The sequence below is a fragment of the Camelus ferus genome, chromosome 15 (genome assembly GCF_009834535.1).
Source record: "Camelus ferus isolate YT-003-E chromosome 15, BCGSAC_Cfer_1.0, whole genome shotgun sequence".
Lineage (NCBI taxonomy): Eukaryota > Metazoa > Chordata > Mammalia > Artiodactyla > Camelidae > Camelus > Camelus ferus.
The window spans coordinates 26,698,587-26,715,463 of NC_045710.1; the positions used below are offsets into that span (position 1 = coordinate 26,698,587).

Here is a 16,877-nt window from a genome sequence, read left to right on the forward strand (position 1 = left end):
TGTGGTATGAAATACAGCTCTTAGGAACAGTGAGGTAGATCTGTTTGTACTAACGCAAAAATGTATCTGTGGTATGTTGTAGGGGGAAAAAAGTTTTGGACCAATACATAAGAAATGGTCCCATTTAAAACATTTTCTTAAAAAAATTAATTATCTTTTTCTTTTCTTTTCTTTTCTTTTCTTTTTTTTTTTTCTGGTTTGCCTCTGCTTGGTAAAAGGTCTGTAGGATGCATTTGTCAAAACTGTTGATAGTGGTTACCTCTGGGGAATGAGATTATAAATGAGAATAAAATTAGAACAGAGAAACTTTCACTTTTTAATTTTGGAAATGTCTGGTTTGTTTGTATGTTGTGAAACAAGCAATTTTTGTAAAATTTTTTAAGTATCCTTCTTCTCTTGGGTTCTGCATCTGGGGCCGGGGTCAGGTTGGGAGCTTCCTTGCATAGGCCTTTACAACAGCAAAATCAGGCTTTAATGAAAAGATTTACTTAGATTCTAAGAAGAACTCCCTAGTAGCAACACCATATACCTGATAGACTTTTTATTTACAGAGATAAAGAAAAGGAACTGGTATGTATGATGAGGAGTAAAGTACCTTTGTGATACACACATATTAAAATCTGCAAGGAGGTCTGCTACTTGGACTAGTTATTTTAAGCATCTGTCTTTTCTTTAGAAGTACTTGATGTGAGGGACTGCAGATATTATTCAGTGCACATGGAACGTGCTGAAATCACAAGAAATCAAATATTAATATAGTGGAAGATGCTTGCCATGGGATACCAGTCACGCTTTACTCTCATTTCCTAAAGAGATTGTGAAATGTAGGGACTTGTCCTGGGGAGAGTGTATTAGCAGTTGTTTTGTCCCTCAAACGAAAAAGGAGAAAGGATGGGGAAGGGGAAGTGAGAAAGATGGTTATACAAAGGAATCCCCAATCCTAAAGTATCTCAGTACTTTATAAGCTTTATGACCATAAAAATTCTATTTTAATGGATAAGCTCAAAAGCTGTATTTCCACCCAAAGGATACTTGAGCTGATAAAATGATTCGGATGTGACACCACCAGTGTAAATTCTTAGGGAAATTTGGTTAATATTTGATCTATTGAAATATATCCCCTTTACTTGTTGTTGTTTTAATATTTCTCTGTCATTCTCTTTTCTGTCTTCTCTTGAATCAGGTTGAAGAACTACACCCTGGTTTTTCTAAGTCCAATTACATGTACTTGGCCAAGGTAATGAAGACCACTGTTTTAAGAGCACTTCAAATCCATTACATAAAAATGTGACTACCCTTCATATCGATTATTCTTCACTTCTAGTGTTATATCGATCTTGAACAAACAGATGATGCTGTGAAGTTCCTTAATCTGGCGGTGTTGCTTCCTTGTGTTACCAAAGAGGTAAGTCCACACAGTGATGAGGAGTGCTGTTATTGTATCAGTACTAGCCCAGCCTCAAATATGAACTGGCTTAGGTACATCTGGAGCTTTCATTTTGACTTGGATTTAACATGTACTGTGAAGTTTTTTAAATTGCTATAGATAATCCTTCACCAGGAGACTGCTTGTATCTTTAAGGGACATGCAAATCATGGGCTAGCAGTTAAAAACATGCTGATGCTTGTCAGACAGCAGGAAATGGGAGAAGCCCCACGAGGAAGGATGGAGGACAGTGTAATTCTGGGGAGCTGGTGATCAAACTGGGATAGGCGGCAGACAAGCTAGACAGGCTGTCCACCCAAGAGCAGGAGCGTCCATGTGGTTTCCGTGTCGTCGGTCCCCAGCACACAGCAGGGTGTGGCTGTCCAAGGTCGTGAAGATTAAAAATATGTATTAGCAGTTTCTTGGTCTTTGAACAACATTTGTGAAAAAGAAACTATTGCATTGCTTCTCGCCTTTTTATTCAGTAATTCGGGATTCTGGATGTGCGTCAAGTTTCAGGAATTTCACAGCACTAACCGCTCAGTCTGTGTTCGTATATGCTGTTATTGTGGGAACAAAAGGGAACAGATGTTTTCTTGCTCCCTCCTCATGCCACATCAACATTATCATCCTGGGAATCACTCTGTTGGGGAGAACAGGCTCCAGCGTTTTTTGTGAGCAGAAACATAAACCTGTGACATGCCCACCGCCCTCTAGGAGCTTACAGCCTTGAAGAGAACATAGGTAGTTATGTTCCAAGTAGCTGGAGCTCAGGGTAGAAAGCTCGAAGTGCTAAAGGAGGTGCTAATAATTGATCCTGAAAATATTGAAAAGGGAGAAATTATTTTCACCTAGAAGAGATTAAGGTAGCATCAGAGGTGGACTTTGAAAGATGTACAGAATGTGGAGGTGTGGGCGAGGCATGTCGCAGGTCATGAACAAAGGCACAGAGGTGGAAAAGCAAAGGCTGGTTTCCCCGGAGTACCCAGAGTGTTCAGGGCAGTAACAGGAAGTGAAACAAGACCTGGCCAGAAACTCCCAGGTTCGGGGATGCCCTTGTCTCCAAACAGGGCTAATCAGGCCCCCCTGGGCCTCTTACACCTGCACAGGGGCTCGGGCTGCTTACCTGTTCGGGATTTCCACGAGGTTCACTGTCCTTCTGACTCATCCCTCCCTTGGTTAATAGGGGTACAAAACAGCACTTGTTCTCCAGAACACAGTTGGTGTGACTTGTTCAGCAGAGAACAGAGTTTGTCCCTTTGGTTGCTTGCTCCATGTTGGTGGTTGGGACAGTTCTGTCTTACATCTCTCCTGAATGATGTCAGTTTGGGTTACATGCAGTCATTTTACACTGAGTGTGCATTCTTATTAGAATATGAGATTCAAATACAATATGATAATGAGGTTTGACTTGCAGATGTTTAGGCATACTATTTAGCTCTCTCACAGGAGGGCTGATATTGACAAGCTTCAGGGTTTGATCCTTGTCCCTAGGCCTCCTCTCTCCTTTCCTCCTCCCTGCCTCCTACTCCTATCCTCCAGGCTTCAGATGCTATGTGCCTGCCAGAGGTCCTCATATTTGAGCTCTCCTCTGAGCTCTAGACCTGATTATCCACCGTCCTGCTTGACACCTCTGCTTGGATGACTCATAGACGTCTCAGACTCAGCTCGTCAACTTTGCATCTGCTCTTCCTCCATCTTCCCTATTAGTAAAATGGCACCTCCATCCACCCAATTAGGAAAGCTGGGAATTATCCTTGACACCCTCTTCTCCCAGTCATTCACCCAGCCACCAAGTTCTCAGTGTTCCTCTTCTAAAACATGCCCTGAGCTATCCAACTGCTCGTGCCCTGTCTCTCTCTCTCTCTGTCTCTCTCTCTGTCTCTGTCTCTCTCTCCCCAGCCACCACTCCACGCAGGGCTCCACCCCCTTTCACCTGAGCCACAATCTTGTGAGCATCCCAACTGGTCTCCTCACAGCTTCTTGCCCCCTGCCCTGTCATTCTTGGCTCTCGATATCAGCCAAAACCACGGATTAAACATAAACCTCATATGTCATTTCCCTGCCTTAAAACCCATTGCTTTTAGGATGAAGTTCAAAATGTTAACATGCCCCTCAGGGCTCTGATCTAGCTCCTACCAATCTCTCAAGCTCCGTTATGTTCCCCCTCTCGCCCCTCCTCTGCACTGTGTTTTTCTTGCCTTGTACCCTCGGGTCATATTGTTCCCTCTCTCTTAAACATTCCCGAACAACCTCGCCCCTCCCTTCACCAGCTTTATTCCTATTCATCCTTCAAGCCTCACCATAAATGTCATTTGTTCAGGAAAGACTTCCTTGACACCCCCAGGCAAGAAAGTGCCTCATACTTTTCCTTCATGTCATTTAGCACAGTTGTGATTACATAGTTAATTTGTGTGATTGTTCCATGAAAGTAGCAACTGGGTGTGTTTTTCATTACGCTCTCCTACTGCTAAACGTAGTGCCTGGCATATAGCAATGACTCAGTAAGTATTGGTAGGAAGACTGAAAAGACTGATAACTATACAAATAAAAATAATACTGCTACTAGGAATAATAAATAGGACTGATAATAAGTGTAACTAAGAAAGCTGGACAGTGTGGAAATATGAATGTAATAAGCAAAATGGCATTAGCAGGTATTCCTGTGTTTCTTATTTTTTCCCAGTGATGTTTCTATTTGTATTCCTAGCAGTTTTTTTTTTTAAAGTGGTTCTAATACTGTTAAGAATACCTCAGTTTCTTTTCCAATTAGACAATAGGATGAGGCGAGTTATCAGTCTTTCCAGATTGCAGTGTACCCCAGCAGTGATTTGCTGACCCATTTGTTCATTTCCAAAATGTCTAGCATCGGCACTCATTGCAACGAAGGCGACCCAGCCATTGGTTCTCTCCTTCCTATGAACTCGCATAACATACGTGCTTCTTCCCGGGGCACTTGCACCCCATTCCTGGCATCACAGTCATTTGTGAACACAACTCTGTCCCTATCAGGGAGCGTGGAGCTCATCACACTGCACTGAATATTGGGAATGTCAGCCCTGGGGCCTCTAGAGCCCAGATTCGTGCATGTAAGCAGCTTTTCAATTCCAGAGTCTGAAATTACAGTATTTTATTATTCATGTGGACTTTTCTTGACCCTGAAAAAGGTAATATCAGGTCCTTTTAAAAAGGAATATCATTCCTTCAGAAAAAAAAAAAAAAAAAAGAAGAAGAAGAAGAAGAGAGAGTCCTGTGTCTGAGGCAGTGTGAGAACGATCACTGAGTGAAATACCGATGACCCCGGCAGCCTGGAAGTTATTTGCCTGGAGGAGGTATCCAAGTGACTGACTTGGAGCACACTGAGAAAGCTCAAACATAAATAACACTGTGTAATACTTTGTGTTACAATGAGGGATGTGCTAATCTGGTAGAGAAAAAACTATTTTAAAATTGTTGTAATATTTTGAAGTGACATCAATTGCTCTTCTAAGACAGACTCCTATAGGATAATAAATACAGTATCCCAGAAACAACACAGGAGGGAGAGGACTCTGGGAGTGCAGAAAGTAAAGAACCCCTTCATATTTACCAGGTGCTTATGATTGTCTTGGAGGTTGCCTGTAGTTTCAAGTCCTGGGCTATATTTCCGAACTGTTCTATGTTGAGAATTATTACTCTCCTTAGTAACCACTCATAGTAATAAAATCCTCATCCTACTTTAAATGTTCTGTCTTAATTACAACTTCATATTTGATTATCTTAATTAAGACATCGATTTTTCATATAAGTTCAGAAAATATAATTAGTCCACAAACGTTCACCCTGACTTCCTGTTGTAGAAATGCTACAGCTCAGAGGGGTGAGTGGGTCACTTATGAAATCCAGCCAGGATCTCATTTGCTAGAAATTCTTATTTGCCTATTTCTTTCTGGTTTAAACTTATTTCTTGTAGATTAGTTCATCTGTGTTATCCATGCCTGGAGAATTTATTCTTCCTTGTACATAAAAAAAAAATTAATTCCTTGTACATAAAAAAAAATTAATTCCTTGTACATAAAAAAAAATTAATTAAGGCCACTTCAGAGTGGACAGACTTTACTGCTGTCTGAACAGACATTTCATGAATTATAGGCAGAAAGTGTTACTCTGTTTACACCCTCCTGTTTCTGCTCTTTTGTCTCTTACCTTCTATTCATCTGCATCCAAAATATATTATTTCTTAAGCTTTCTCAATATATAATGGCCTTAGCTGTGTTTTTAAGTTGATCTTAAAAACACCTTAAAGAAGTTTCTTAGACTTTCTTGTGATTAATTTTCTTAAAATAACTGATGCTATAGCATCAGTTTGAGATCAGTCATTTTTAACCAGTACCCAATCTAGTAAAGTTGATACTTGATAATCATTACCCAAATGCCAGGAGTATAATGATTTAATATCAATAAACCTCTCTCTTATTTATCAAACAACATTGATTTATTTTCTCAAAACGTAATATTTTCTGACACTTTCAGATCAAATTATTCTCTATTTTTGAATGTGTGTCCTTGAGTGAGTGAAAAAGATTACCTTTATTCATTTGTATTACGAATCTGGGCATGCTTTTCCGGAGGCTTGGGATACAATGAGAAAAAAATCCTGTCTTTGCCACCATGAATTGTGTAGTCTAGTGGGAAAGGCACACACTGAACACATAATAGCCCTAAAGTGTGGTGAGTGTTATGGAAAGGAAAGCACAGAGATTTATGAGAAAATAAAACTGATACTGCAACCTGAACTAGGGTCTCAGACCTCCCTGAGGTTTTTATAGGTAACCTGAGATTCTAAGGAAATTAGAATTTAAACCCAATGCTTTAAATCTTTAAGATTTTCTTGGGGGTGGGAGGCTTGTTAAAAATACGGATTCCTGGCCTTTTTCTGGAGAGACAAAGAAGCTGTGAGCTGCAGAGTGTGGTGACAGCACCTCACTATCAGTGTGATCTCACTCAAGTTTCCGTCCATTCGGTTCTGCTCTGCGGGCTTAGCGCTCAGACTGTGCCCTGGTGGGAAAACAGAGGAAGGCAGCTGGTGGCTGAGTGCTTGGAATTGCAACCAATGTAACAAAGACTTTAACTGGAGATTACACTGAAGGATCAGCACAGAATTCATGTGTAGAAGAATGAATAGATGGGTGGATGTAGACAAACCTTTATCAGCCTCTCGTCTCCTCAGTAGCAGAAGTTTCACACCAGAGAGAAGTTCTTTGACTATAATGTTCACTCATAGCTCAACACTGACACATGTGTTAACTCACACTGGAGAGAACCCCTATAAATGTAATAAATGTGGGAAACATTTTCACCAGAGTTACCTTTTGTTCGTACCAGAGAACTCACACCCAAGAGAAACCCTTTGTGATCATTATGGAAATGCCTCCAGTAATAATTCATCTTTCAAATGACATGAGTGAATTCCTACTGCAGAGAAACTACATGAGCATCATCTACGTGGTGAAGCCTTTAGTTGATGCTCTAACCTTAGCCATCATGATGCAGTGTACACTGGAAAGGAACCCTAGGGATGTAATGAATGTGGAAGAACCTTCAGCCTCAGCTGTAACCTTTATAGACACCAGACACCAGTCTACACAGGGGAGAAATGCTGCAGCCTTCAGCCAAAACTCAAGCCTTAGTCTACACAGGAATCTCAGAGTCAAGCAGGAAGGGAAGCAGCAGATGTCTACCAGGAGGAGGAAGCCATATGGGAAATACCAGATAATTCATGTCAGAGAAGCAATTTGATGAAGTAAACATGGGAAACCCATTACTCATACAGCAACATTCCCGGACACGTGAGGATTTTCACTGTATCAGACAGTCTCAGTGTCTGAATGAAGTGATCACACATGTCCTGGTCAGCCTTAAAGTCCTCACACTTGGGAATTCCTCAGGCCTCAAGTCAATGTAGAAATTCCTTCATCTGGAATTTATATTAAAAAAAACTTGCACTGGGGAAAAAACTTATTAAAAATAAATACCCTTTAATACACAATTCAACATATAATTAGACTTTTGCAAATGACATATTACTGAAAATAATATGTGAAGATGTAGAACTGTGATGTGTTCTTGGAAACATTGAATGCAGAATTTGATAAGATGTAATAAACAATGAGATACCCACCTCTTCAGTAGATTAATAAAAGTTGTTGATGAAAAATCTAATACATGGGTATTTGTCTTTAAAAAGTTGTGAAACATTATGCTGAGTAATTGGGGCATTTTTCCTTTACTATATATCACGTTGACTAGTTGATCAGTTTCCATTTTTTACGCAGCTTTAAAAAGACTTTGTTCAGTCAGAAAACAATTTTTAATATAACTGAAAAAAATGTAGAATACAAAATAATGTGTCCTAATTATTCTATTAGTATCAAAATATGTACCCACATGGCAAGGGTGAAGGGAAACACGGACACATAAACACACACTTCTAAGTGATTCAAATATCCCAGATGATACTGATGCAGGTGGCATACACGCCATATTTATGAAATACTAGAAAACAAACAGAGGCTTGGAGTTGAGAAATATGATATATAAAAGCACTGAATCAAGTTTACAATATGGCTGAAATGCTGAGTACTTGAGGAGAGAGAGATGAGAGCCTTATATACCCTTTCCTTACAGGCAAGAGAAAACCATTTTTGAGTGTCTTAAGCAACAGGTAACACAGAGATTGTTTTAGAAGGACACAATAGCAACCATGTGGAGCCTGACTTGGACTGGAGGGGAACAAAACTGGAAGTTAGAATACCATTTAGGTAACTACTGCAGTGATACAGATATGAGATGAGGACCTGGACTAAGGTGACAGCAGTAAGGAATGCAGAGGACAGGACAGATTCAACAGATTTGTGGGTATTGTTCTCTACAGAAGTTGGAGATTGAACATCCAGGAGATGGAGGGCTCAACAATGACATCTTGGTTTCTGGCTTGGGAAACTGACCAGGGTAGATGGAGTTACCCTTGATGGACACAGGGAGGATTGGTGAACCGGGTTTGGTAGAGAAGGCAAGTTCAGTTTTGGACATTTTGAGTTTGTGTGTGTGAGATTTTCAGATCCATTAAGTGATTGAGTATTTGGCATATAAATGATATTTGAAGCCATGAGTATGGCAGAGATCACCCAGAAATGTGATGTAGTACCTGAAAAGCAGGGTGTGAAGGATCACCCCTGAGATACACAGCTCTAAATATATTTACAAAGACTTTGTTCAGTCAGATGTACTGGGAGGAAGAGGAACCTAAAAAATGAGATTGAAAGAAGTGGCCAGAGATGACAGGGCCTCAGAATCCAGGGGATGGTGGAAGTGGTCAAACTCTGTCAGACACTCTAGGGAAGTCCGGGCTGGAATGAGCACGTGAAGTTAAGGATGCCCATGTCATTGGTGCTCTCCACCCGGGCTATTTCAGTGGAACAGTAGAGGTGGAGACAGAGAGCAGAGCACCAGAGGTGAGAAAATGCAGTCCGTACCTGCAGACACCCCTCCAGTAATTTGATGGGGAAGAGAGGAGAGATGTAAGGTAGAAGTTAAAGCAGTGCTTGAGTTAAGAAACAGTTTTATTTTAGATGAAAAATACAGGAGCATATTTAAATAATAATGAGGAAGAGCCAGCAAAGAAGGAAGGATTCAAGCAAGACTAGAGAGAGGAGATAATTTAAAAGTCTCCTGACAGTAGTTGAGCTCTGCCTGAGAAAAAGGGGAGGGGGGAGATTAAGTCAAGGAAGAGAAAGCATAGAAGGGCGGAATTAGGGTGAGCACCAAAGAGGATTAACGGTCTGAGGGGCGTACGTCTTGGACAGTGTGCCAAAGGAAAGCATGATTGGAGGTGGTGGTTTTAGTTGGGATTTTTTTAACTAAAAAGCCCTGCCAGTGACCTCTATTCATAAAAAAAACAAACAAACAATTAAAGACTTGGGTGGAAATCCTGGGGAGGAGGTAAAGTGGGAGGGGTGGCATGTGTGTTGGCAGTTGGATTGGGGGGTGATTGGAGGAATTCTTTGTGGTGCCTGAGTGCGAATAGTGCTAAGCCCTGATCTCAATTTTAAATCTTTTATTGTAGTTTGAGCATATTCATTTCTTTAGACATCTAGTTGAAATAATTCTCTCATCTATATCATTCATCTGTAAGAAATTGATTCCTAGATATGGGACATTTTCACTGAGCTCCAGTTTCTAACCACTTATTTAACAGGCATTTATTTAGGGTCTTCTAGGTACCAGGGACTGAGCTATCCCCAGAGTTACAAAGATAAACATGAATTACGGCTTTTTATATGTTCTTTTAAATAAAGCATTACTATTGTCCTAGATTCATTAACCATATTTTCTCACAGCCTTCAAAAATATTGATTTGATAGAAGGTAGACCCCTACTTGATCAAACGCTGCAATAGAATCAGTGTATTAATGTTTATGATTAAAACTATTGAAGAGCTTCCAGTTTTTAAAAAATCTAGCTAACAACTACTTTGTCCAGTTTTCCTCATCTGTTTATTTTAAATGTGTTGAAGTTCCTTCAGTCCTTTTGGATAGGTGCTTAGTAAACATTTGTTAAACACAAAAATGCATAGGAGTAACCCTCCATCTGAATTTATTTCCACTCTTCCTAACTTCCACACTAGTTTCAAGGAAATAACAATGTGTGTGGAGTCCTATAAAACATATTAGATGATTTTTAAATCTTAAATATAAATGACCTGATAAAGTAGGTAGTTTGGATCTTTCAGCAGAATCTCAGATTTCTTCAAATCCTGCTACTAGGACTAGGACTTCCACATGTTACAGATGCAGCAGAAAACAGTGTTACCATTAGCACACCAGTAAGTCCCGTGTGGGCACGTGGAAGATGCTCTCCTTCCTGGGTCCGCCCCTCCAGACCAGCTGGAGGGAAAGCCTGCAAATTGCGCTCGACGTCGTTTACGTGCTCAGAGGTCTGAATCATGCCTGGCCTGAAGAAATGAATAGTTTCCTTGTAATATTCTTTCAGAAAGTATCCCCTCATTCAGCATAAGTCTGTTTCAAAGTACCTGGAGTATCAGGATGAATGTGTGAAATTTTATTGTATATTTGTATTTTCTTTATAGGATAAAGATGCACAGAAAGAGGTGAACAAAATAAGCATTTCCTTGAAGAGGTAAATAAAAGAACTTGCTCTTCAACAAATCAGATGTGGCCTACTAAAATGTAAACTAGTCAAAGTTGTGGGGTTTTTTAATTAGCCTTTTTTTTGTGTGTGTGTGATGTAAGGGCAATGTGCTCAGATTTGAAGGTAAAACCACATTTCTGCAGACTGCATTACATTAGTAGCACTACAAAACTAATCATGTTATTTGGAGAAATTTATTTCTGGTAATGTCATTACAAAATGATCTTTAAACATGTATGCTTTACATTTTTCCTATCAATAAACTACAGTCTTCAGAATATTTCTTTAAATAAAATATTTAAATCAGTCCAATAAGATGAACCCTAGTGAATGCTTTATTGCTTCAATGGAGATTTCACAAAACAAAATAATTTGATATGGATGAAAAATGGAAAAACTGGGCAAAGGACATAAACAAGTTGTTGGTAGAAGAGGAAAAATAAAAGAGGAAATATATTGTAACTAGTAATCAGAGAAATATGAATAAAATTACAGTAAGATTCTGTTTTACCATCCGATTAGCAAAGATTTTTTTTTTCTTTCAAGAAACATTCAATGTTGGCAATAATGCCACGAGGTAGAACATTCCCATATGCTGCTGCTGGGAGGCGTTTTGACACAAACATTTGGAATATCTAGTCTTTAAAATGTATTAAGTCTTTAATCTTGTAATTTAATTTCACAGAAATAACCCTAAAGAGAAAAAGTATATAATTATTTATGCATAAATGTTCATAACAGCATTATTTTTTTGACAGCAAAACACTATGTCCAACAATAAGAAAGCAGTTAACCATATTAGACTATAACTGCAATAGTATATTATTTTGACATTAAAAATAATTACAAGAATGACATAGGGAGATGCACAGAGCATCTTAAGTTCAAGTGCAAGACATAACAGTATAGGCACATGATCTCAACTATATGAAAATGTGCATAGAAAAGCAGCTATTGGAAATACACTAAACTGGTAGTAGTTCGTATTTCCAGTAGAGTTGTGTTTGATTTATTGTATTTCCCAATTTTTAGTAATTAAAATAAAAGGATTTTTTTTTAATTGAACTTACCTAGCAGTGATTTATAGATTCCCTGCTACTCTCTAACCAACCTTATCCTGGAAATCAGGTCAAAACTTAAATTTCCTGTTTGCTATCCCCAAAACATGGACACAGACTTATACTCTCAAAATTTCAAGCCCTGACCAGTTAAGCAAACTGAGCTAATTTCTCTCTCGTCTTTTATAACGGCCCATCAGGATACCTAAATCAATCCAACTGACTCTTGCCCAGAGTCTGACAGCTGATCTAACACTGAAACTACCAGTGGAAAGGACGCGAGTTTTGCAGGTACCCTCATGGATACACGGTGTCCACCAGGCTGTTACCTCTAACAGCCTGTCTCTAGACAGCTAGCAAATGTGCAAGTTGGGACCGGTGATTCTGGCAACAGCAAACGAGTAGAATCAACCACATTGTAGGCTTTGTAGGAGCAGCTCATTCCAGCAGAGAGCACTACAAAGACTTCTGCTAAGAATTATGAGAAACGTCAGGAACGCTCTTCGTGACTTGGGATTGTAATTGAAACATAGCATCTAATCAATCTTACCTGTTTGGACAAAATTCCTATTTGGCTCCTATAGTCAAAATGTCTTTAATGGGCAAGTTGGTGTCTTGCTTGAGTGATCAGCTTCTGGATGAGGACTTGACCCAGTAGGAGTGCAACATTTCTAAAAGTTACTTGAATCTTTAGAATACTGGGAATTTCTGACACATCTGACAAATTTTTCAGTAGGATGTTAATGGGGGAAATTTCCCTCCTCATCATGGTAATGCCATATCCACTTCAAATTAACATCGAAGCCCTGCTGTGTGCTCTGTTCCAGGGTCACGCCTAGTCATAGCTAGTCTTCATCAAGTTATATAATCAAAGGATCTATGTGTGATGAAGCCAACTAAAGACAGTTTCCACATTAAATCTCCCCTCAACCCTTTTAAAAAGCTGAGTGGTTTTTTTGGATGGCAGCATTATGTGTAGATTATTACACTTACTCCAATGAATTTCACACAAAGTGAACCATGTGAACTCTTTCCTCTCGATAGTTGCTTCACTCACCACTCATCCTGCTGACCTGCGAGAAGACAGAATAGCTGCAGAGTGTTTCTGAAACGATTTCTCCTGGTGGGTCACTGAGGCCAAGCTAATGGCATACCCTCCACAAAGTACACAAACTCCTACTAAACTTTCAAGAGACTTGGTGCACAGCTTTGGAAAGGCGGAGTTCCGATCCAGAACTTTTGAATATGTTCGATTTCAGAAGATAATAAGGTGCATGTTAAAATTTCTCATAAAACATTAAAGAAGCAACTTAATGTTCCACTAAAATTTTAAGAGTTGTCATGTCCTTATAATTTGCGACTGTTTTCTTTCTTACTAGATACTGAATAACCTTCATCGTAACATGAAAATCTCTGTTGTGCCTAAAAGCTGCCAAAAAGCTTCTCATTTGGTCATTTTCGCATACTTTTGAATTACAAAAAGCAGTGTTAACAGGTGAATGGGATCATAGAGATAATCTGCTAGACCAGCCTTCTCGTTTTTTTTTTTTTACCGATAAACAGTTCAAGCTCTGCTGCATAAGTAACACAAATGGGCTCAGAAACCTGGTGAGTGGCTGAGCCAGGACCAGGTCCCAGGTCTGGGACTCTTAAGGCTTTTGCACTCTTCTTGAGTCCAGAGCCTCTTCCATTTAACTAAGTAGAGTCCAATGTGTTTGGCATAGACAGCGGGTGTAGGAGGGAGGGAAGGAGGTCTGAGAATGGTAACATGCATGTTTCTACCCGTTCTAAGTGCTTTGCCTGTATTAGCTCATTTAATCCTCACAGCATCTTTCATGTATCTTGTTTTTGGGGCTGTATCTAAATATTTTGCCTAACCCAAGGTCATAAAGATTTTCTCCTAAAAGTTTTATGATTTTTCGTTTTACGCTTAAATCTGTGACCCATTCTAGGTTAATATTTGCATATGATGTGAGTTGTGGATTGAAGTTCATTTATTGTGTATGGAAATACACTTGTTCCAAGCACCATCTACTGAAAAAACGATTGTTTCTCCACTGAATTTCCTTTGCACCTTTATCGAAAATCAGTTTTCCATTTATGCATGGGTCTATTTATCTACTTTCTATTTTGTTCCATTGATCTATTAACAGTAATAACGCCAATACCACACTCTATTGGTTACTGTGGTTTTATATTGTCTAAAATCAGATAGTGTTATTCTTCCAAGTTTGGTCCTCGTTTGTAACTTGTTTTGGCTATTCTAAGTTCTTCGCATTTCCATGTGAATTTTAGAGCCAGTTTTTCAACTTCTAAAAAAAAAAGATCTAGCTGGAATTTTGATTGGCATTATGTTGATCAATTTGTCTCCTCAACTAAAGGAGATGTGGGACTCCTTTAGGGTTTCCCTGCTGTGCACCGCTGACTGGAAACTCTGCAGGCAGTGATCTGGGCAGTTGTAGGGCTTGGCTTTGTCTGTTACTCATCTCTCAGGGATCAGTGTCCTTTCTTTCCTGCTGACCAATATCTTGAAAGCAATTGATTCATATACCTTGTCCACGTTTGGGATTCTGAAAGACAGAAATCGTGATTTGGGGAGTTGTAACTGCAGCACTTTCCAGCCCTATAAACCGTTATTTTGTACATAGCAAACCCTAACATATTGAACTTCTTTTTTAAACATTTCTATAATATTCATCTATAAGATAAAGCAAGTCGAACAATTGCACTATGAAGTTAGTTACTTAATTGGACTCTGGTTAGAACTCTGAGGTAAATTTTTGTTCGGTTTTATAGAACATTCTTAAATTTTGGCCAATAAAGTTTGCATATGAAGAATTAAATTATTTCTTTCCTCCTTCTTAAATACTTGATATTTATGTATCCCAACTGATTTAAAATTGGGAAACCTGATTGGGGAATAGTCTGCTGAGAATTACAGGTAGAAATAGCATTGGAAATTTTTAATGCTGCAGTAACTGTGCCTCTAGCAAAGACCTATTTGGACAGCCCCCTCCAGTCAGGCGGCTGCGGTGGACTGTGGAATTCGTCAGGAGCCTAAGACTGTCCTATTTTTTAAAGGTCCCAGTCATGAAGATAGCAGTTTTCCAGCCAAGCTACTGATTCGGTTATTTATTTATTTTGTCTCTTTGTTTGAAATGCATTTTATTTCCTTAGTGTTCTTCAGTCCTAGGAGGTCGGGGTACTTAGCAATGGTAATTAATCACATATATATTGAGCTAATATGGGATCATCCAAGGTCTGATCCATGTTTGTGAGCCTCAAGCTTATACAGTTTGGAGAATCATTGAGAAAAAGAACACAAAAATACAAAATTAGGTATGAAATTAACTTTCCTTAGAATGAAAGAGATATCACAACCAATTATAAAATTTTAAAAGCTGACAAATGTCACAAATATTACAAAATTTTTTTAAAAAATCATTATTTTCATTAACTCTGAGGCATACCTCCAGGGTACTTTTTTCCTATATTTTGCCACATACTCTTTGTTCACTTTGTCAAAAGACATTAATTTTTTTTTAACATCATTGTCTATAGAGAGAACAGAGGACGGCCACTCCTGCAGCAGCTAGTCCAGCTCTGCCCAGCCTTAGCACCTGTGGTTCCCAGCCCCGTTGCACCCCAGCTGCGAGTAGGTCCCCGGAAGCCTTGAAGCCTGGACTGTGGTGGCTCCTGAGCAGGGGACCAAGCAGCACCTTATTCATATCTTCCCTGGAGTGCAATTCAGGGTCTAGAGTGTAGGCCTCAGAAGTGAGCTATCCACCAGGGTGTGTAGGGGACCTCAGCCTGCACAGCTCCTCAAGCCTTCCTAGTTGGGGGCTGGGGCTTCTCTTAGGAGGATAGGCAGGGACAGGAGCAGGAGGAGGTGGGCAGCGAATCCATACAGGTGAGGTCCCCTGAGTAAGAGCAGGCTAACTCTGGCAGGAGGGTATAGCTCAGTGGTAGAGCTCGTGCTTAGCACACATGAGGTCCTGGGTTCAATCCCCAGTATCTCCATTAAAATAGATAAACCTAATTACCTCCCCTCAAAACAGACAATATGAAATATTTTTTTTTAAAAAAAGAGCAGACTAATACCAATATCTCGCCAGTCTTCTTCCAACTGCTGACAGCGTAAAAGCCGAAGTCCTCAGCGAGGCTTTCAGGATACCCGTGCTCCCACCCGGTCTGTCTTCCAGCGGGCCTCCCGCCGCCCCCACGTCCCCCATGCACGGTCTGTGTTCCAAACCTGCCTCAGATGCTTCTGCCATCTGGCTTGGGGTTTTTTTCGTCTTCTAGGGCCACCTTCCCTCCCCCACGTCCACTTGTGGAAATCTCCCTCCCCACTCCAGGCCTGGCTCCAGTGAGGGAAGTTCTCCCACGAAACCTTCCTGATGTGCATGACTTGATGTGCTCGCTCCCTCCTCAGAATAGCAGGGCACCTTGTGGTCCTTTAGCCCAACCACCCGTAAGATCTTCAGCAAGGCCAGGCAAGGACCAGCCACCGTTCATTTACCTTTGTGTGACCTGTCTAGCTCTAGGTACTCAAGTAACGTGCGTTAAGCTAAGTCAAACACCTCAGGAAAGAGAAAAACACTTCTCATGTTCCTACAGTTCCCAAAAGAGAAAACAGAGTCATTTCTACCCTCAGATATGATGAGACAGGGAGAGAGCAGAGAAAGGGGCGGGGGGAGGAGAGAGCAGAGGGCCAGGGAGGCAGGGCAGAAGATGGAGAAGCCCAGACAGGAGACAGGCAGCCTGAGGTAATGCCACGACCGGCCCTTGGAGCACAAACTCAAGGTGCTTTCTGACTCCCCTAAAAACAACACAGACCTGCGTACGTTCTATGTAATTTTTTTTGTTGCGACTGCCTTCATTCAATGGAATACAAACCACATACTAGGTTTGTTTCGTCATTGTGGCATTTCTGTCACCCAACTGCTTTCTTTTTTTTTTTTTTTTCTTTTTGAAATTTTAATTTTATTCCATTTCTAGGCTTCAGTTTTCAGTGTATTGTTTTAGCAATAAAGTAACTCCTGCAGGAGCCCAGTGTGACGCTTAGAATGATTTAAAGGAGTCACAGAGGCCCATCCCTGACAACCCGGTAGAGGTGACTGTCCCCCTGGGGGAGACTCAGCCCCTGTGATCTTTGCTAACAGATTGGGAAGTAAAAAGACTGATGATTTTTATTGCTTTAGAGA

At 40.2% G+C, this 16,877-nt stretch overlaps 1 protein-coding gene across 3 annotated transcripts in view; it reads left to right on the forward strand.

Annotated features, from left to right (window-relative positions):
- RMDN2 (regulator of microtubule dynamics 2) overlaps positions 1-13,006 on the forward strand; it is a 58,185-nt gene extending 45,179 nt beyond the window's left edge. Inside the window, exons 9-12 of one of the 3 annotated variants that reach the window (XM_032497362.1) lie at positions 1,184-1,237; positions 1,325-1,405; positions 10,554-10,603; positions 11,874-12,668. In XM_032497362.1, coding sequence (XP_032353253.1) covers positions 1,184-1,237; positions 1,325-1,405; positions 10,554-10,603; positions 11,874-12,030 — 342 coding nt within the window. In that variant the 3' untranslated portion in view covers positions 12,031-12,668. The other 2 variants (XM_032497363.1, XM_032497364.1) reach the window with 2 other exon arrangements.
- The last annotated feature ends 3,871 nt before the right edge of the window (positions 13,007-16,877 follow it).